Source organism: Pangasianodon hypophthalmus, chromosome 12, assembly GCF_027358585.1.
Source record: "Pangasianodon hypophthalmus isolate fPanHyp1 chromosome 12, fPanHyp1.pri, whole genome shotgun sequence".
Taxonomy (NCBI): Eukaryota; Metazoa; Chordata; class Actinopteri; order Siluriformes; family Pangasiidae; genus Pangasianodon; species Pangasianodon hypophthalmus.
Window position 1 is genome coordinate 8,639,568 of NC_069721.1, and position 22,575 is coordinate 8,662,142.

General features: G+C 38.7%; 1 protein-coding gene across 4 annotated transcripts in view; it reads right to left on the reverse strand.

The window, feature by feature from the left end:
- abcc3 (ATP-binding cassette, sub-family C (CFTR/MRP), member 3) overlaps positions 1-22,575 on the reverse strand; it is a 53,706-nt gene that overhangs the window by 17,764 nt on the left and 13,367 nt on the right. For all 4 annotated transcript variants that reach the window (XM_026915886.3, XM_026915887.3, XM_053238701.1 and 1 more), the window contains exons 2-15: positions 17,431-17,607; positions 16,641-16,766; positions 14,516-14,653; positions 13,458-13,583; positions 13,271-13,332; positions 12,294-12,425; positions 9,285-9,515; positions 7,059-7,236; positions 4,936-5,097; positions 4,416-4,508; positions 3,847-4,050; positions 2,238-2,384; positions 1,827-1,914; positions 1,673-1,739 (exon numbers count right to left, since the gene is read on the reverse strand). In XM_026915886.3, coding sequence (XP_026771687.3) covers positions 1,673-1,739; positions 1,827-1,914; positions 2,238-2,384; positions 3,847-4,050; positions 4,416-4,508; positions 4,936-5,097; positions 7,059-7,236; positions 9,285-9,515; positions 12,294-12,425; positions 13,271-13,332; positions 13,458-13,583; positions 14,516-14,653; positions 16,641-16,766; positions 17,431-17,607 — 1,931 coding nt within the window. The remainder of the gene's footprint in view (positions 1-1,672; positions 1,740-1,826; positions 1,915-2,237; positions 2,385-3,846; positions 4,051-4,415; positions 4,509-4,935; positions 5,098-7,058; positions 7,237-9,284; positions 9,516-12,293; positions 12,426-13,270; positions 13,333-13,457; positions 13,584-14,515; positions 14,654-16,640; positions 16,767-17,430; positions 17,608-22,575) is intronic.

Below are 22,575 nucleotides of genomic sequence, written 5' to 3' on the forward strand. Positions count from 1 at the left end.
GGGCTTTTAACAATGGACATTGTCACAAAGCAGCTTTACAGAAATTTTAAATTTATAAATTTCTCCCCAATAAGCAAACCAGTGGTGAAGGTGGCAAGAAAAACTCCATGAGATGACATGAGGAAGAAACCTTGAGAGGAATCAGACTCAAAAGGGAACCCATCCTTATCTGGGTGACACTGGATAGTGAGATTATATAACTTTTATAACTGTGTACTACATGGTCAAAAAGTGCAACAGGAACTTATGAGCTTATGAGCAACATATGAGTATATGAGTACTCAGAGTCATTTCTGAATTAATTCTAGTCTTAACTTGAAGTCTATCATGTTGAAGTTATCAACTGTTGAAGTTATCGATGATGGAGACTTGAGTGCAAAACTGTTCGTAGCAACAAAGTTGGAAGCACGCAATTGTCTAGAATGTCTTTGTGTGCTATAGGTTAAGATTTCCCTTCACTGGAACATGGTCCATGAAGACAGGGTTTGCCAATGTTGGAGTGGAAGAACTCAAATGTTCTGCAGAGTCCTGATCTTAACTCCACTGAACACCTTTGGGCTGAACTGGAACACTGACTGCACACCAGGTCTCCTCACTTGACATCAGTACGTGACCTCACTAAAGCTCTTGTGGCTGAATGGTGAAATCCCTACAGCCACGCTCTAAAAACTAAAATTTAGCGGAAAGCCTTTTTTTAAAAAAAATAAATAAAGTGGAGGCTTTTAGAGCAGCAAAGGGAAGATCAATGCTCATGGTTTTGGAATGGGATTTTCAACAAGCTCATATGGATGTGATGGAAGGTGTCCACGTAATTTTGGCCATACAGTGTATCAAGCCCCTTCTGTGAAATTTAATATGATGCTATAAGGTCAATTGATCAGTATATTTCACTTACCAAGCAGGAATTTTCAAGTGCCTTTCTTTTTTTTCATGCATGATCATAGTGCAAGTGAAAAAGTAAACTAAACTTTTTTGACTTGCTCTCTCATTGCACCATCCTTCAAATTTCTGTCTGTAATATGTGATTCCTTCTGTAGTGTTGCAGGTGTGAATGTAAAGAAGACAGCATGGTTTGCCTTCATGTTTTCTATCTTTCATGCTTTTAAGGGCACTTTTAAGAACTCTAGACAAAACCTCTTTTCCAAAATAGGTCTGACGGCTCCATTCAAAATGTTGTTATTTAAGTAACAAGCTGATATGTTGCAGGAGAAATCAGTCTTTTTGTGTGTTCTTTAAAAGGGCCTTAACAGTGTTAGGCCACCTGAAGCAGTTTTGTGCTATGTGGTACTATAATACAGTACTGCTGCTGCCCCCAGGAGTTTCACTATTGTATTACATTCTTCCCAGGAATAGAGGCCTATGTGCACTTACATTATAGCATGTTTTTGCTGTTGGTTAAGTAAACCGCACATCAAATATAAAAATCCACATTGACAAGTTTTCATAATCAACATAATTGATTATGTCAAGCAGACAACTATGGGAATAACTGCTTCGTAATTAGGTATTATAAATGTATAATTAAATCAAAATATAACGTTTTTAGAGAACAGGACATTTCAGACAAAAGTCCTTCATCAGCTGTCAAGGCATGTTATATGTTAACTGTAATATTGTACTATATTATTGTTTTAATACCACACTACATTCTTGTGCAAATAAACATCCTTACTTTTGAAGAGCAGGCGGATCTTTCTTGGCCCATGAGAATTTCCCGTTCACAACAGTTACAGCATATTCTGAAAGTGTGAGTAAGAATCAAATTCATGACTCATACAATCAATGAAAGGAAACATGAAAACTGCAGTGTCATGATGATGCCTTACCCGAAGCTGCAGGCTTTCTATCCACGCTGTCTGGGTCCAGCTCATCATGACTCAAGAATTGCTGGATACGCTTGAGAGACACGCTAGCCTGGGTGCCGGGCGTGAGGACAGGAAACGAAAACATTGTGACATTTCAAAACAGAGCTTGTGATGAAAGCCCCTGGAAATGATTTCCAAATTCTTAATAAGGACATGTTCCCTCTGGGGATGAGTAAACCACGGTCTTTCACAATAACTACTGTTGAATAAATATAACCCAAACAAATGTCTCTCACACAAACACACGTCTTCTGGGGGTTACAAATACAATTAGTGACAACTTATTTACACCAAAATGATTAGCTTGTGTAAGAAAAAAAAGTGTTGTGTTAAAACCTGCCTGGAATACCTAAAATGTTGAAGCGTACTCACCTGCATGACGCTGCTTATGACCTGTGGAAGCATGTTCAGGGGAAATCTTAAGATGTTGAACAGAGAAAGTGAGACAAAGGCCTTCTCTGCATCTAAGACGTTGTTTTTGTCCACAGTCACATACACGGCAAATGTTGTCATAGCAACCTAAGGAAACATTTTAGGAATGTCTGTTAGACCACACTTATTTCCTCCAAAAGCCTTGACACTGATATTACTCAAGCTTCTCCGCTCTTTTTTTTTTTTTTTTGGAAAGAGTGCCTTTGCCCACAATAGGTTGTGTTAGAATGGCTCAAATCTGCCAACATCCTGAAAATTATCCTCAACAGAACAAGCTGACTGATTGAAATAGAAACACACTCTCACTAATGATTTCAATTATCATTTAATCACATGATTTCCTCACATATTAGAAGTATTAGAAGTGAAATATATATGCTTACTCACTGTTACACACCACCAAGATCAAAGGTTTTGGGCACTCCTACTTATAAAAGGTTTTCTTCATTTTTTTCTACTATTTTAGAACAATAAGGAAGACATTAACGCTCTCAGGTAACACAGATACAATTATGCAGGGATCGAGAACAGTGTCAAACAAATCAAAGCTATTTTATATTTTAAATTCTTCAAAGTATTCCTGATGAAGCTTGCATACACTCTTGGCATCTTCTCAACCAGCTTTATGAGGGAGCCAAAACATCTTAAAATTCCCAAACAGTTGAGCACTTGTTGGCTGTTTGTCCTAAATTATCCTAAATGAAAATTACTTGGTTGGGGAAACAATTTCAGTCATAATTACTTGTTTTAGGTAAGAACTATTTCTTTAAACAAATACTTATTGTTTTTATCATCATGTCTTTAAGACAATGAAAATACTGTACACAGTATATTCAGTCAAATCTGTCCAAATGTTTTATTCACAGTGTATATTAGAAGCGAAGTATATAAACACACTCACTGTTGGAGATACACCCCCTCAATCCACCACCACCAAATAACAAAAAAAAAAAAAAAGAAGAAGAATTTGACCAGAAGCCAGACTATAAGCATTATATGAAAGGCTATAGACAATGTTCTGCCTCAAAATAAGCTTCAAATAAGGCTTTAAACTGAAAAACCTACAGCCAATCAATATAAACGAAGGTTTCTTTGCTTTACCAGTCGCTCCCATGTAGTATTCATATGTCAACACTGACACAAAAGCTCTCCAAACTACAAAAGTTGACTCTGTAACATGATGATGAAATTGAGAACTGACATCTAAGAATATAGTCATGTATTTTAGCATATCGTTTTCCTTAGTGTGTCTGCTCCTCAGCTAAAAATATACTAAAATATGGAATCTATGGCTAAATAGTCCATATTTACACTTTTCTAGGCCATCATTACTTTTCCAAGGGATTTTATTCAGTCTCTCTTTTTCCAAGTATTTCCTTTCTTGTAATTTCTAGATCTCCCAAGCTTTCCCTGTTATATCCTTGCTATACCATTACCAACTACCACACTATGACAAATAAATTTGCAATCTAAGTGCACTGTGTCTAATTTCTACGCAAACAGCTTTACTCCATCCCTGTAATTATAATAACTGGATCTTTACACCCACCAGAAAGGGGGCGCTTGTCCAGGCCATGACAGACAGGGCACTAAGGTAGCCAGACTTGCGCAGCACGTCGAGCTCCTTTTGCCGAATTTGTAGGACCTTCTCCTTGAAGGAGTGCTCCCAGGCGTAGAGCTTCAGCACTTTCATCCCGTTCAGGATTTCATTCATCACCTTGATGCGAGCATCTTTGTACTGCATCTGCTCCACCTGCAGACCATAAAACAGCTAAAATGAACACCTGAAGTAGGTTTACTGAACTTCTAAAAGAGGTTCATTAGATGTTGCAAGGGAACATTTTCTTTTCTATAGCAGTGTATTTGCAGTTTAAATGTGATGCTGAGCAGCTCAATAACCCATCCTAATACGAAAAGATGCTGTTTTGGTTAAGAATTTCCCTTAGCGGCTTTGCTATGTTTGTTATGTGATCGAAACACAGCCTTACAGCACACTGAGGCATGAAGAGTTTACCACAAACCACAAACATTTCAACACGGCAAAGCTTGTGCTCAGCAAACAAATATTAATCTCTACATCACTTGGCAGTTGGCAGACAGAAAGAAAGGAGAAGAGACCTGGTATGCTCTGGTTTTCATGGCAATCACAGCATTAAAAGGAATTAGGAGAACCATAACAGCAACACCTGCCAGGACAGAGGGGCCCAGAGTCTACAAGGTTGAGAAGAAAAAAAAAAAAAAAACAGATGGCAAAAAGATCAGTAAAAAATAAGACCCTGATTTTGATGTTTCTTATCTAGCAAGATCTAACATGTAGCATTTGCACTTTTCAGTAAGCACTTTTCGGTTATTGCATAATATGTCAAAATGTGCATTAATGCTCATGGATGCTCCATGCTCTACAACCGTGACTATTATAATCCTCATTTAGAGACAAATTGCAATAAACTGTGACTTTATAGACTTCTTACTGGGAGTAAGAAACATGATGAAATGAATGTTGTAAAAGAACATTTTGAGGTTCATGCACATTCAGGATAACCTCCTACTTCTAGTCTCTGCAGATTTTCTGCTTTTTGTTGAGCCTGTTATAAAAATTAGCTTTAGAGCAAAAAGGTGAGGGGGCTGAATTACTGACCTGCCAGAGGAAGAAGAGAGCCAGTATGATCTGCAGCGGTGCAGACCACAGCATGTTCAGGAACGTGGTGAGGTCCATAAAGCGCTGAGCATCCACGGACATCAAGTTAACGATCTCTCCCACAGTGGAAGAACGCTTCGCTTCATTAGTAATGACCAGCGACTGCACAAACAGAGTCAGCATCACAGCAATAAGGTTGGATGTAGAGAGTTTTTTACTAGCCAGCTTAATTACCATGTACAAATGACAGAAGATCTTTCCAGGATCAGGAACATGCAGGTACAGTATGTGGAAACACTGACATAGCTGTCATATAACTCTTCTGCTGGCACAACACACAGTCACCTCGCAGTTAAACTTTATGATAGAAAATAAATAATCCAGATTCCAGATAACCCGACAAATAATAGTTCTCCTTGTGATGCGAAGTCAGTACACTACATCTCGTAGCGGAAACACTGGGCAGTGACTTGGTGACTTTTTGAAGCTGCAAACACAAAGTGCTACATCATATCAGTTTCTATGAATACACTTAATTAATTAACTAGTTAAGCTGGCTATAAGTTAGCTACAATTTTCTGGCCCAATTTCTGGGCCACCAAAACATGGGACTTTGCAAGCACACTGGGGATTTATTTTGTCTGATGAGCTAGGTAATGGATTTATCATTTGTCCAGCCGTGATATACAGTATTGGGATGGCAAGGCCAATGAGGACATTTGGGTTTGAGATCAAAAGATGAATACGAGACGAAAGAACACAATTTCAGCTTTCATCTCCTGATCTAGATGGGTTAAACAACTTAGAATATGGCATCTAATATTCATCTTTTGATCTCAAACCCAAATGTCTTCAGTGTTTAGTAAAAACAAAAGAACTGGCCTTGCCATTCCAGTAGTTTCAGAGGGGACTGTAGTACTGGGATTATAACAAGTGATTATTCTAAAAAATAATAAAATAAAACAAAAAATAAGACTGTTCGCACTTTGGTTTGGAGTCAGGAGAGAGGGCAGAGCAGCAGTAACCTAAAAGAAACCAATGAGTTAAGATAAAAGCTTGACAAACAGGTAACCACAACTGTATCAACTAATCCCCCTCACCACCACACCCAGTCCCTCCCCTAGGTTTACTTCAGACCTGTCAGAAACAACGTATTGGGTGTATAATAAGAAGTGATGAAACTTGTGCAAATCTCACTCACTGACATGACACAGCATGTCAGTGCATATAAATCAGTATAAAGTTCAAAAGTATAGTTGTAAAATTCAGCAAGGGTATTTTTTAAATGAAAGGAAACTATCATTCACTGTAGCATAATTGTAATAAAACATTCTATTGTACTACATTCAACATCCTTTCTTCAATAAAAAAGGCCGGACGCTACAGTATCTACATTAATTTCACATTAGTCATCCCTACAACTTCTCATTGCTTCATATTCAGAAGTGTTGTAATCCTCAAGGGGAGCCTTCAGTGTGCCGGTATCTATTACTGCATAACTCATGTATATGTATTTTACTTTGCTAAAACTGCACTCCAACCCATTAAAACCATTAAAACCAACTAATCTCCTTCTGTTTTGTAAGTAGATTGGATCAGTGAGATTAATATTCAAATTCTCTTGAAAGCAACGTCTTTTATTATCTTTTCATCTCTCTGTAAACATGGTGTATAAATCAAGGAGGCGTATCTTCAGCTTCAACACAATCCCACATCACTGGGTGAAAGTGCACTGTAGCAGGGTAAAAGATCCACACCTATCCCTTCACCCACACCAGGACAGGTGCCTTTTTCATTACTCACGCATTCATTCAAGGCATGACACACCACTCTAGCTCTATTTAGTGAACATACTAAGTCAATCAGGTTTCTGATATTTTTAAATGTAGTCTTACCTGATGGTTCAGAGCATTTAAAGCTCACCATAAAGACATGAGTGACATTGGCATTTATGTTTTTAAATAAAAGGCTTCATGCTAGCCTTGAGCTATTTCACAAACAGCTGCTTTCTATAAGAGTAGTGGATGAATCTGATTCATATCAGCAAGAATTTTAGTCTGAGATTATCATCAGTAAGCAGGGATTTTGTGTGTGTGTGTGTATGTGTGTGTGTATACATGTACCTTTCTGTAGATGGCACCGATGATAGCTGTGCGCAGCCTCATGCCTGTAACGAAGCAGTACTGAAAGTGCTGATGCAGGATGAGTGTCTGCAGCAGGGCACAACCAAACATGAGGAAGGCCAGAGCGAAGCCCCACCACGATGGCACATTCTTGTTTTTGGTGAACGCAATCAGCATCCTGACAGTCACAATAAGTGGCATAAGCAAGTTACAGGCATGTTCCAGCTAATCTTTATCCACTGCATCTATCGCATGTGGGAGATTATGACAAACAAATATTTTAACACACCAGACTGCAGTAAGAAAAGAACAGAAAACCCATTTACTCAAAAATCACTTATGATAAAAGTCTAAAGACAATTATTGAATTGTGCCAGTAAATGTGTAAAATATGTGACTATTCACTGCACAGTTGAAAAAGAAACATAAAACTGTCCAGTTTCGGTGAGCATGTGCCAAACTCAGATTCCTGTACTTGGCTGCCATTTACTGCCTCAAGGTTCGACATACTGTGCATTCTGACATGCTTTTCTGCTCACCACAGTTGTAAAGAGTGGCCATTCTCCTCTGACCTCTCTCATCAACAAGGCTCACAGAACTGCTGCTCACAGGATGGTTTTTATTTTTTCACACTATTATGTATAAATGCTAGGGACTATTGTGTGTGAAAATCCCAGGAGATCAGCAGTTTCTGAAATCCTCAAAGAAGGCTGTCTGGCACCAACCACCATGCCACAGTAACATCACATATTTACTCCATTCTGATGGTTGATATGAACATTACATTAACTACAGCTCTTGACCTGCATCATCATGATTTTATACACTGTGCTACTAACTCATGATTGGCTGATTAATTAATAGGATGAATATGCAGGTATACAGGTGTTCCTAATAAAGTGGATGGTGAATGTATAATGTGAATTCAAAATTACAACTTGTTATACTCTAATAATAAAAATGTTAGGATGAGACAGACATGTGAAAAGTTTGACCAAAAATGAAATGTTGTTTTAACCAAGTTTCAAACACTGGAGCAATACAGATAGAATCAATTCTGATTACTTGTGCTTTCTCTGTGTTATCCATGTGCCATCACTTGTGTGGTTAGTGTGTTTAGCTTGACTATGCTGGCAACAAATAACCATAATTCTCCTTTCTGAAAAAATGGTCCCATCATTGAAAGGATAATTTACACTTTACAATTTAAAGCTTAATTTGCAAACGCCTTTGACCGAAGACTTCATTAAAGTGTTCTACAATAAAATGTTTATGATTATGCTTTTAGACCTTCATTATGTACGTGAGCTGTGAACAGGCAAATTTTTAGTTATTTGCTTAGTACACGGAAATGTTTTTATATTCTCATCTGGTGCTCGCTCATACACTAAACATAGCCTAGTTGTAGCTTTGCCAAATATGTAGGAACATCAGAGCACTGGAAACAAGCCTGACCAATTGTACAATATCTCTGGTCATACATTCACAAACACCTTAGGAAGGAAATGTGCCGAGATAAAACAAATTTGCATTTGGCCTTTGCTTTGCAAATGACTCAAATTCCCTACAGGCTTATGGCTGTGAAAAAACAAAAAGAAATAGCAGCAGAGGACAAGCCAGCATTGTGCTCATGCTGACCATCTAATCGGCATATGCAGCTCTGTGTTTACATCACGCAAACAAGCCGAAGGTAAATGCATGTTTATTGCATACGCGAAGGTCATTTTCTAAAAGTAGATATTCCTAATGAAGAGAATGGTGAGAGTATATGGAATTGTTGATTAGAGTTACATTAAATACAATGTACGTTCCTATTGTTAATACAAACTTTTATGAAATAAGTAGGTCAATTGTTCAAAAATACAATGTATGTTCTAAAAGTAGGTTCAAAAGCAGTTAGCACCATGAACACCATGCAGGCGCTTATCAATTTTAAGTATTCATATAGTGCTGCAACATCTGTTCCCTCCCAACTGTCCTTTTTGTGCCATTTCATTAGTCCCCATTGATGCAACTCTAATATCTAATATTTAAGTAGATAGCAGCATCACAGGAAACCCAGCAACGCTACAGAGCTGCTGACAGCCACTGATAAATGACTCCAAGATAAGGCTGATCAAACACCATTTATCGCTTCTGCCTTTCAGTACATAGCTGTAACTCTTCACACAACACTCTCTTCCCTGTCATAAATTACTGGCCCTCAATGCCATCCCTGCTTTTCACCTGAGCAGCTGAGGGTTGATGAAGACGATGATATCCTGTAGCAGCTTGAAGGCTGAGCCAATGAGGAAGTAGGGCCCAAAGGCTCTGATTAGGGCACGTAGGAAGGAAGGTTGCTGTGACTCCTTCTTCTTGGAGAGTAGCACTTCCACCTCCTCAGGATTTACACCCACGTGGTTGCTCTCTGACTCAGCTTTAGAGTATACGGCCTGCCCATTCATTTCCTGTGCAGACCTGTGGGAGTTATTCACAGAGCAGTGGTCATGAGGAACTGCTTAGCTTGTAACTGTGGTGTATTTTTTTTTAGAACAGTTAACAGTTTCCTATGGAAATGTCACGTGATAAAAGGCATCTTTTAGGGAAATTTCTTTGGAACTGTTTCAATAGCTGTAGGGGTCGAAATAACACATGAAATCTTAGCATTGAACGTTGAATGGGAAGAACAAGGATATTTCCAATTACCTTTTTGCATCCTTTCCACAATAAGAATTGTTTTCTTGTATATGATTAAAAAAGTGAGTATTTACACTAAAAAAACCCTGTGTATACAATATATCTAGTCAAATGCATATCTAAAAGAGGTTCAGAATGTTGTTCAAATGGTTTTTAGAAGCTGGTGGCCTGAAAAGACATGATAACAAAAGTCAATATTAGAAATGTGTGCCAAGGGAGAACATGACAATGCTTAGCAGAGAACAGAAAAGGTTGGCTATAAAAGTGAAAGAGGAACATTGCAACAGTTATTTGGGCTCAAGTTGATGGGAGCGTCAAGTGCACCAAATTAGCTTTTAAAACCAAAGGAACATTTGCACAATAGGTTATATTGTGACTGTAGCAGAAGGCACAAGCAGACATTTCCTACCACTATGGATAAAAAAGAAAGGAAACCAAGTGCCAAAAAGCAAACAAGAAAGCTCTATAAAGAGTTGTAGCCACCTTTATTCATGCACTAGGAAAAGATGAAAGTCCCTTAGATCTGAAATGAGACAGCATTCTCGTAGGCTTCTGCTTTCACCTTACTTTCTCCCTGACTATGAAATCATAAGTGCAGCAATGCCACTCACCACTTTCTACTTTCTACCTTGATAAACCGTTTCAGTCATTTTTAATAAGACTTTGCAATACATGAAACATGGAATACTCTTCTTTTTTTTTTTTTTTTTACACATTAATGCAGAATTATTATGCACTGCATTCTGTTTGCCCATCTGCAGCATTTAAAAATGAATTTTAATCTTTGATCAGATTTTGGTGTTTTCAAACAACAAATACGAGAATGATCAGTGTTGGCCACCTAACATCCAAGACTTATTCGTGACTCCTGTTTTTGCCTCCAGCATCTTTTCATATCATGTACTAATAATGCCATGCATGTATCCATCCCCTTGAACATTTCCTGATTTGGTAGTGTTACAACCTGGAATTGAAATGTGCAACATATTTTCATTGTGACACAAAGGTTAATTAAACAAAAAAGCAGAAAGTTGGTGAATGGGTGAATTCTTATAGGTAGTAGAACCACCTTTGGCTATATTTATACGTAGCTACAATGTCTATCAGCCTTGCACCTGTGAATCTTGATATTTTTGCTCATTCTTCTTGACAAAATTGCTCAAACACTGTCAGATTGGATGGAGACTGTTAGTACGTCCTGCCACAGATTCTCAATCAGATTGAGGTCTGGGGTTTGACTGGGCCATTCAGGTTCTTGACATTCTTCTACTCCAGAGTAACTTTGGCAGTATTCTTAGGGTCAATGCCCAATTGGAAGTTGAACCTCTGCCCTAGTCTCATGTCTCTGGCTGACTTGAGCAGGTTTTCTTCTAGGAGTGCGTGGTATTTGGCTACATCCATCTTTCATTCAACAGTTTCCCAGTCCTTGCTGAAGTAATGCATCCCTACAACGTAACGCTACCACCATCATATTTCACTACATGGATGGTGCTCTCAGGGTGATGAGCAGTGTTTGGTTTTCACCAAATGCAGTGCTTTGTCCCAAGGCAAAAAAGTTATTTTTCCACATGGTTGCTTACTCTCCAGGATTTCATGTGGCTTTTTTTTCAATAATGGTTTTCTTCTTCCACTCTTCCATAAAGCCCAGCTTTGTGGAGTATCAAGGCTGTGATTGTCCTGTGAACAGCTTCATTCATCTGAGTTGTGGTTCTCTTTAGCTCCTTCAGAGTTACCCGTGGCCTCTTGGTTCCCCCAATACGAAGGCCGTTCTTATCTAGTCACTACCATTTGGCAAAGTCGTGGCTGTACCATATTCTTTTCATTTTTCCATGTGACACTTTATTAATAGTACTACAACACTACATTTCTGTTTTGTCAATTGGGGAATAAGCATATATGAACAGGCGCATTTGTAATATATTTAATTCAAGCTGCAATTGTGCTTTAGATGTTGACAAAAACTAAATTGGTGCGAACCTCCTGGCAGGCCGGAAGGATCTTCGAGACGAAAGACAAGATGGCACAGAGTACAGAGATCGTCCAAAATATAAAAAGCACTCCCTGCACCCCTTTCAGACGCTCAAACTGGATAAGAAAGGTGGCTAATAGTTGTCCTGTGAACAGCTTCTCTCATCTGAGTTGTGGTTCTCTCCAGCTCCTTCAGAGTTACCCTTGGCCTCTTGGTTGCTCTATAACTAATGCCTTCCTTATCTAGTCACTACCATTTTTGGCAAAGTCGTGGCTGTACCATATTCTTTCCCTTTTTCCATGTGACACTTTAACTGCACACAGGCCAACTCCATTCAGCTAACAGATGTAAATACTTAACTTTTACTTTTTCATTTGTAAATAATTTTGCAAACCATTCAGATTCTTCCCCCACTTAAATATTATAGGCTATTTTATGTAAATTCATGACATTCAGTCCTAGGCTGTAACACTATAAAATGTGGTAGACTGTATTTTTTTCAGCAAGTATGATCTTGAAGCTATTTGTTTTGAGAGAACTGACACTCGAACACATCCACTCTGTGCAGACGGCACTGAGCCACAGCATACCTATGTACTTTAGACTTTTCCACTTCCCACTCCTTGAGGAGTTTGGGTACCACCACCTCTGAGCTGTCATCCTTGTTCAGGGACCACAGGTCTTTGTTTTCCAGTGGAGATTTGTAGCCTTTTATTGCCATGCTGGGAAACAGAAACACATATCAGACTCACACATTCACTAAACAAATAAAAAACAAGGTTAAGCTAAATAGGTCAGATGAAGGATTGAGTTCAGACAGTCAAGGGAGATTATGCATTGATGCACACTGTAGATTTAATCGTAGCGTAACTTCTCATGTGCTGACTGGTTGAATAATATGTGATTCTTATATCTTAATATTTTTGAAAAGAAGAGGAGTAAAACTAGAAAAGCTAAATAGATGTATATTTCCATCACTGTATACTGGAACGAAACCTAAAGATGAGTTCAGGTAGCTGAACAGCAATATTTGGTGGTTGGTCACTGATGTTTATTTATAGGATAGGTTAAATGTAAGCTTTTGAATTTTTTTGGAATTATGACACTATATAGACAATCATGCTACTAGTTGGGTGCAAATTAAAAAAAGTTTGTGGGCAGCTATTTGGGTACTGGCATCAAGACATTGTGAGCTACAGGTTTTTATGTACTGGTATTATACCACCTCTATTGTTTTCTTACCCGGAGGCCATGGTGTGGTGGTTAAAGGTTAATATCTGGCCCAGCCTCTGCGACAACAAATGCTAATGTTTGCAAATCATTTCTCTATCTAAGCTGCAGCAGCAACGCCCAGTAATACTTGCACTCCTCTTTGACATTGCTGATACAGTTAATAACTACAGTGATAATGACCTTAGTTATTCAAGTTTTCTGTAACTAAATCTGATCACTCAGTCTGTACAGAGCGTCAAGCACAATTGCTAAGAGAAAACATCAAAGAAAGAACAAAGTATTTGACACACTACATTGGTGTAAACCTATGGCCCAGAATAAACATGGTTTCTACCTTGTAAACCACCAAAAGGTCATTCTTGAGAGGAAGCCAGCAGATGATTCTGGACATGGATTCTAGAAAATAAATAAAATGAGTATAATCACTTCAGCATGTGCATTACTGAACATATCATCTGAACCCATACGTATAAAATTCACTGACCAAATTAATAGTACAAACCCCACACACCCACACTTACAGGATCTGTGACTGCGCTGGAGAAGTGTGGAGGCTTCTCACTGAAGCAGGACAGAATGAGTTCTCCCATCACGAGGCCAAAATACATGTAGAATGTTGTGAACCGCAGTTTGTCTTTAATATCATCCTGGATAAAAAGAAATAGCCTTTCATTTCGCCATCACATTTATTAACAGTATTTCAAACACAAGGAAATCCTTCTCTTCCTGCTCTTCACCCTACCCAATGTCTGACCTTCCTCTATTTGTCTAGTTCATACAAACCAGTGGGAATATGTTTTCATTCAAGACAAAAGTACAGTGTATTGGATGATGCAAAAATAAAGGTACAGTACACTGGTTCGGAAGTTTTTTTGGCCTGGGTTATACCTTCTTGCCAATCAGATTTGATAATTCAGCAGCTCTGTTACATAATAAGCATTAACAAAAAAGAATTTTTTTTAAAGTGACTGTAGGAATGACAACAAGTGATGGTTTGAAATTCCAAAAATGTTGCAGGGTGTATGCTGTACATAGCTCTAGGGGCATAGTGTTTTTCGAAAGGCACCAAAAGCACCATAAAGTTTGGTTTTGTGCATTTTGTTTTTCCTGTCTTTTATAGCACTAAGCACAGATATTTCAAGTGACTGCTGAACATTGCAATTATCATAAACCACTAAGTCCTGCTCTATTCCTCATAAAAAAAAAAAAAAAAAACCACGACAGAATTACTGATCATGACCACAGATAAACTACTGCAAAAAAAAAGGTCTCTACAGAATCATACAAATTGCTACCAGATGCAAACTATGTCAACTGAAGAACCCCCACTGCTCTTTCTTTTGCATTTGATAGTAAACTCACCAGAGAACTGTAGATAAGAAGCAAATCATTCAATTAAGTTGACAGGGGCTTTAATTAAATTGTGAGAGAGTGAAATAAAGGAGATGGAGAAAAGCAAAAGCTACAGTTCTGTTTTGTCAACTGGGGAATAAGCTTATATGATCAGGCACATTTGTAATATATTTAATTCAAGCTGCAACTGTGCTTTAGGTGTAAAAAAAACTAAATTGGTGCGAACCTCTTGGCGGGCCTGAAGGATCTTTGAGCGAAAAGGCACGATGGCACACAGTACGGAGATCACCCAAAATATAAAAAGCACTCCAGAGGACTGCACCCCTTTCAGACGCTCAAACTGGATAAGAAAGGTGGCTAATAGCTGTCAGAAAGAGAGAGAGAGTGGAGTGAGACAGAGTCACATACAGATATGGAAATATTGGGTTCAGTAGGAAAGGCAAAGCTGAGTTTTATGTTATTATACTGAAATTATATTGAACAGAATACATTGTACATTTTCACTCACTAGTCACTTTAATAGGAAAACCGGTACACCTGTACATTCGTGCAATCATGTGGCAACAGACCAATGCATAAAATCACGCAGATACAGGTCAAGAGCCTCAGGTAATGTCTGCATCAAACATCAGAATGGGGGGAATATATCCAGTGAGCATCAGTATTGTGGGCAAAAATGACTTGTTGATGCAAGAGGTGAGAGGAGAATGACTAGACTGGTTTGAGAAGACAGGAAGTCGACAGTAACTCAAACAACCACTCTTTACAACTATAGTGTGCGGAAAAGCATCTTAGAAAGCACAACATGACAAACCTTGAGGTGCATGGGCTACAACAGTAAAACACCACACTGGGTTCCACTGCTGTCAGTCAAGAACAGGAATCTGAGGCTACAGTGGACACAAGCTCACACAACCTGGACATTAGCAGGTGTAAAATGTGGCTTGGTCACATTTTGTCCCCATACTGATGTTTGATGTGAACATAAACTGAAGCTCTTGACCTGTATCTGCATGATTTTATGCATTGCTCTGCTGCCACATGATTGGCTGATTGGCTGATGTACACTATATTACCAAAAGTATTCGGTCACCTGCCTTGACTCACATATGAACTTAAGTGCCATCCCATTCCTAACCCATAGGGTTCAATATGATGTCGGTCCACCTTTTGCAGCTATTACAGCTTCAACTCTTCTGGGAAGGCTGTCCACAAGGTTGAGGAGTGTGTTTATAGGAATTTTTGACCATTCTTCCAAAAGCGCATTGGTGAGGTCACACACTGATGTTGGTCGAGAAGGCCTGGCTCTCAGTCTCCGCTCTAATTCATCCCAAAGGTGTTCTATCGGGTTCAGGTCAGGACTCTGTGCAGGCCAGTCAAGTTCATCCACACCAGACTCTGTCATCCATGTTTTTATGGACCTTGCTTTGTGCACTGGTGCACAGTCATGTTGGAAGAGGAAGGGGCCCGCTCCAAACTGTTCCCACAAGGTTGTACCTTTCACTGGAACTAAGGGGCCAAGCCCAACTCCTGAAAAACAACCCCACACCATAATTCCTCCTCCACCAAATTTCACACTCGGCACAATGCAGTCCGAAATGTACCGTTCTCCTGGCAACCTCCAAACCCAGACTCGTCCATCAGATTGCCAGATGGAAAGCGTGATTCATCACTCCAGAGAACGCGTCTCCACTGCTCTAGAGTCCAGTGGCGGCGTGCTTTACACCACTGCATCCGACGCTTTGCATTGCACTTGGTGATGTGTGGCTTGGATGCAGCTGCTCGGCCATGGAAACCCATTCCATGAAGCTCTCTGCGTACTGTACTTGGGCTAATCTGAAGGTCACGTGAAGTTTGGAGCTCTGTAGCAATTGACTTTGAAGAAAGTCGACGACCTCTTTGCACTATGCGCTTCAGCATCCGCTGACCCCTCTCCGTCAGTTTATGTGGCCTACCACTTCGTGGCTGAGTTGCTGTTGTTCCCAAACTCTTCCATTTTGTTATGATAAAGCTGACAGTTGACTGTGGAATATTTAGGAGCGAGGAAATTTCACGACTGGATTTGTTGCACAGGTGGCATCCTATGACAGTTCCACGCTGGAATTCACTGAGCTCCTGAGAGCGGCCCATTCTTTCAAAATTTTTGTAAAAACAGTCTGCATGCCTAAGTGCTTGATTTTATACACCTGTGGCCAGGCCAAGTGATTAGGACACCTGATTCTGATCATTTGGATGGGTGACCGAATACTTTTGGTAATATAGTGTACATTTGTGTATTGTAATTTTTGTACTTGGCAAATACAGATTCTGATTCTGAAATGACAGAATTATCCAAATGTTTCTATAATTACCATAGTCATGCCAAGTACTAATGGAGTAACAAAGTATATTGGAGGTCTGAAAATCCCCTGCTCCATTTCACTGAACGAGGCAAAGAGGTCTGTCCAGCACACAATCCATAAAATCAAGCCAAACACCTGCACACAGAGGAAAAAAAGAGTGACAGAGTGAAGACATTTAATCACAAGCCTATGGTAATATACTGAAAACAGTAGTATAATGCATGATGATAATACATTTAATTTTAAATACCACCTTTCTTATACTCAAAGTCGCTTATAAAACCAAACAACAACGCACAATTCTCATGATCAAGACAATAAGAAAATAAAATGAATAGCATGATTAGTGAAAATCACTAAAGTGGCTGTATAAGAGGGAGTAAAATGCAGATCTTATATACAGAAGACTGGAATATACAGAAGGTGAGCTATCACAGAGGCTCTGTGGGAGTGAATTCCACAGCTGACTGGTCTGCACCCATGAAGAGAAGTCTAAATCTAGGGAATGGGAGTAAACTGGAATCAAATGACCTCAACAGGTAGGAATATAAAGAAGGAAGAGTTCAGCTAGACGCTGTGTCGGTGAGGAGGAAGGATTTGTATTGAATACAGCAGGAGAGAGGGAGACATGGACAAAACGGTTGTTTTGTGTGAGAATGTGATATGATGTAATGTAATACTGAATGTATTGTAGTCTAGAGAGTGTTTTGCAATAATGGAGCAAGGAGGTATAAAAGATTTTGCAAGTCTCAATTACCATATCTGCCAGAAGTTCTGCATACAGCCATGCAACCCTTACCGTTTTTATTCTGTTTAATATAGACATCATAATATAGCCTCTGTTGTTCAACTTGAGGTAAATGAAGTAAAAAGGGAAGACCAGCCACAGGTAGATGCAGGGGATCCATGGAAGCACAGAAAGCTGAAAGCACTCTGTGAGATCAGGGTTGTTATGGTATAGGGTCAGATTCAGGTCCTGCAAATGGAAAACAAAATGGTTTGTTACAGCTTACACAGGTCATATCTGCATTAGCATATGTACAGTGGATATAAAAAGTCTACACAGCCCTGATAAAATAGTTTTTGTGAAGTAAAATTGAATCCAAGATAAAGCATGTCAGATAAATCATCTTTTTCCACCCTTAATGTGAAATTATAATGTATAAAAATTAAGTGAAAAACAATCAGACATATTTTAGGGAAAAAATAGGAAAAATAAAAATGTTACAATAACCTGGTTGCATAAGTATGCACACCCTTTTATAATTGGGGATGTGGGTGTGTTCAGAATGAACCAATCATATTCAATCTCATGTTCAAAAGTAATTATCACACAGCTGTCGTCAATGAAATAATTCTGATTAACATCATATAAAGACCAGATGTTTCTGTAGGACTTTCTTGATATCTTCTTGGTTTCATCTGACTGTTGATGCCACGGTCCGCAAAGCGCTTACACAGCATGCATGGTATCTCACTAGTTGAAAAATATCGAGCAGAAGAGGGGTACAAAGAATTTCCAAAACATTAGATGTACCATGGAACACCATGAAGGCCATCATGAACAAGTGGAGAAAATCGAGCACCACACTGATATCACCAAAACAGGGCATCCCTCCAAATTTACAAAAGGACAAGACAAAAACTTACCAGGGAGGCTGCCAAGAGACCTACAGCAACATTAAAGGAGCTGCAGGAATATCTGACAAGTACTGATTACTCTCTGCATGTGACAACAATTTCTCATATTCTTCACATGTCTAGGCTACAGAGTAGGTGGCTAGACGGAAACCCTTTCTCACAAAAAACCTCCAAGCCCAACTAAATCACCCCAAACCATGTGGAAAAATGTGTTATGTGTCTGAAGAGACCAATTCATAAAGGTGTAATAATTCCATAATTCCCAATTCCAAAAGGTACGTTTGGCACAAAAAAAGAACATCACCAAAGGAACACTATACCCACAGTGAAGCATGGTGGTGGTTGCATTAAGCTTTAGCGCTGCTTTTCTTCAGTTAAAACTGGGGCTTTTATCAAAGTGGAGGGAATCAGGAATATCTACAAATACCAGTCAATTTTAGTGCAAAACCATCAGGTGTCTGCTAGTAAGCTGAAGATGAAAAGAAATTTAACCTTTCAGCATGACAGTGAACCAAAGCATACATCCAAATCAACAATGGAATGAAGTGACTTGTGGCCAAGTATGGTGACCCATACTCGGAATTTGTGCTCTGCATTTAACCCATCCAAGTACACACACACAGTAGTGAACACACACACCCGGAGCAGTGGGCAGCCTTTTTTTGCTGCGGCTGGGAGAGAGAGCGCTGGTCATTCACTCCCCCCACCTACAATCCCTGATGGACCTGAGAATCGAACCCATGACCTTCAGGTTCACCTTCGGGTTACAAGTCCAAGCCTCTGACCATTAGGCCACAACTGCCCCAAAAGATCAATGTTTTTGAATGGCCTAGCCAGAGCCCAGACCTCAATCCAACTAAAAATCTGTGGGGTGACCTGAAGCGGGCTGTGCCCAAGAGATGCCCTCACAATTGATCTATAATGTTTATGCAAGAAATAGTGGGAAAATATCGCCAAGTCAAGACTCTAGACTGCTAGACTCTTACCCAAGAAGACTGAGTGGTGTAATAATATCAACAGCTCTTTTAACAAAGTGTTAGTTTAGGAGTGTGCACACTTATGCAACTAGGTTATTGTATTGTTTTTTTCCCTAAAAAAAGTTTCTGATTGTATTTCACTTTATTTGTATACTTTCACAAAAACCTGCCTTATTAACAGGGGTGTGTAGACTTTTTACATCCACTGTACAGACCATTCAGTAGGTGAACTATGCAGCAGAAATTCACGCGTAAGTATGTGGAAATTATATCTTAAGCTGACTAATATCACTTTTGTTTGCAGTTTGCAGGTTATTCCAGGTGTACACTGGAATTTCGCATTCAGAGTTGTTTACTTAAATTCAAAAGATATGTCAATATTTAATACAAAATCAATGTCATGTAATCATAATGTGTGTGCAGTATAAACAGGTCTATTTGAGACTGCTTAATAAATCCACATAGTCTTGGCTGATTGGTTACATTTGGGGTGACTGAAAAATTGCTTAAATTCCTTTTGTTTCTCCCACTATTTGCTTTCAGTTTCAGTTTACAAACTGAACTGTGTTTCAGTAATGAAAAAAAAAACAGTTGTTAGTTGACTTTTATATTCCACTATGTATGGTTCTCATGTCTAAAATGGAGAAAAAGCCCACTAGTATTTAACTGTACTTTTCTCTGTTTCAAGTTAGGGATTTTTCCAGGCTTAGAACAACATATTTCTGGATGAAATTATCTTCACAGTTATAAGCCTAAACATGAGCAAACATATGGATTTCCATACTGACCTGTCACGCAATATGATGAATACCTATCCTACGATATATCAGAATGTAAATGCATAAAGGACAACAGAGACAGTAAGCACATACAAGTATGACTATATTGAAAATGGGGAAGCACCACTTGGTCATCCATCAAGAGGAACAACCCAAATGAAAGTGCAAATCACAGGTTATTATTAGCATATACAGTATAAAATTTCCCATACAACCCAAATGAAAGTGTAAATCACAGGTTATTATTACCATATACAGTATAAAATTTCCCATACAACCCAAATGAAAGTGTAAATCACAGGTTATTATTACCATATACAGTATAAAATTTCCCATACAACCCAAATGAAAGTGTAAATCACAGGTTATTATTACCATATACAGTATAAAATTTCCCATACAACCCAAATGAAAGTGCAAATCACAGGTTATTATTACCATATAAAGTATAAAATTTCCCATACAACCCAAAAGAAAGTGCAAATCACAGGTTATTATTACCATATACAGTATAAAATTTCCCATACAACCCAAATGAAAGTGTAAATCACAGGTTATTATTACCATATACAGTATAAAATTTCCCATACAACCCAAAAGAAAGTGCAAATCACAGGTTGTTATTATTATATACAGTAGTACCATGAAATTGCACACAGTCATGCACTTCCCAGCAGCATTTTTATGACGTCTAAGGAGAATTTTTGGTGTCAGGCTTTGCTCTGCTTTCTGTATTATTACTGCGCAGATATTGCTGTTGAGGAATTTACTGGACGAGTGCATGTCCAGGAGAAATATTCACTTCCACCCTTGCATGGCTGCCTAAAGTGTACAATACCTTTGTTACTTCCCTCCACTATTTTTTTTCAGGAAAGAAACCTATTGGAGTCACTAAGGTTTCTTATAGGTTTAATAGGTTTCTTTCCTGCAAAAAAAAAAGTAAAGGAGGGAAGTAGTAGTCAAAGATATTCTGCTTCCCTCCTTTACTTTTTTTGCAGGAAAGAAAGCTATTGGAGCCACTAAGAAAGATAAACTTACGATCAAGTGTTCTCTTAATATTTGGTACTAGAGTAGGCATATTTCTATTAACCAGCATTATCATCCATATTGCATTATTATCATACCTCACAATATAGCTGTAGGGCTGTAGGGCACTGTGTCATACATTCAACTTAGACCAAAGATTACATCATCTTTCATTTTCATTATTTACTAATTATATGCAATACAATATGTTACAATATTATGTTAAGACCAATATTACTGCCATTGAAATACTGTATATGAAGCAACACTGTCTTTTTTTTTTAACTGGGGGAAAAAAAATGAGCCATGCCCAAAATGGCAAAATACTAAGCTTTTAATGGTCTTGACAACAAATCAACAAGTCAGGAAGTTAAAGATATTAAAGAATTAAACAAATAGATTAAGTAACTTAGTATGGAATAGCTTTTCCCTTTGATTTCATTAAATGTCTCAGCGTTGTGAGTAAACTTGCGGGCAGCTTTTTACAGAAAGAAGAGTCAGTGTTATTCCATTCAATGTTGATGAGTAGCTGAATAATATTTCCCAGTTAGTTTGTGTTTAATGTGAGACTAAATTCTCTATAGGGTTCAAATCTGGACTCTGACCAGGACAAAACATGAGCCTGATGGACTTGTTCTCAAGCTACTTTTTGGTGGTCATTGCAGTGTGGGCAGGAACGTTTTCATGTTGAAAAAGGACATTTCATCGTTCCTCTTTAGAAAACGACTTTTCAATTGTCTGAAGCGAGCCTTTCTGCAATATTCTCCTGTATTCCAAAGCATTAACTGACTTTTCACAGTGAAGCAGCTCACCAGGACCAGCAGCTGAAAAGGCTCCCCACACCATGACACTTCTTCCTCCATGCTTAACTGTGGTAGAAATGCATTCACTATTGTATTTCCCACCAGATCTTCAGAGACACCTCTCTGAAGCATCACCATTTCACTCAAATCGTGATTCATCACTCCACACAACTCCGCACACTGAACCACACTGAATCGAACTTTCCATATTCTGCCTAAAACTTCATTCTGTCTTTGATGTTCTTTTGTGACAGCAATGGCTTATCAACACACCATCTAGCCACAAAACCCACATTAGATAACAATTATATAGCCTTTAATAGCCAGGAATGTGGAAGAGCATAACAGAAGCTGTTTTGTGCATGAGAAGAATCGCCTTGTTCCCATCTCCCTTTTGTTTATTAGTGCAACAGGCGTCTGTCTGTTCATGTAAACAGTCTAAGGCAGTTAGCCCTCTCTTCCAAGCATCTTCTTTCTTTTGCAAGTGGGAATGCATGCTTGAAAAGATGCAATAGCTGGCTTCTCACCATTAAGAAAATCTGGCTGACAGTTAGTTGCAATACAAACAGTTACGATTAGCAATTTCTCTTTTCTTTTGCCACTCATAAGCATAATAGTAGTATAATTATGTACGTACTGTATATGAAGCTGACCTCCTGTACACCTGCTATTGATGGCTAGGCATCACATTTAGAGATCTCTGATGTACCATTTAAAT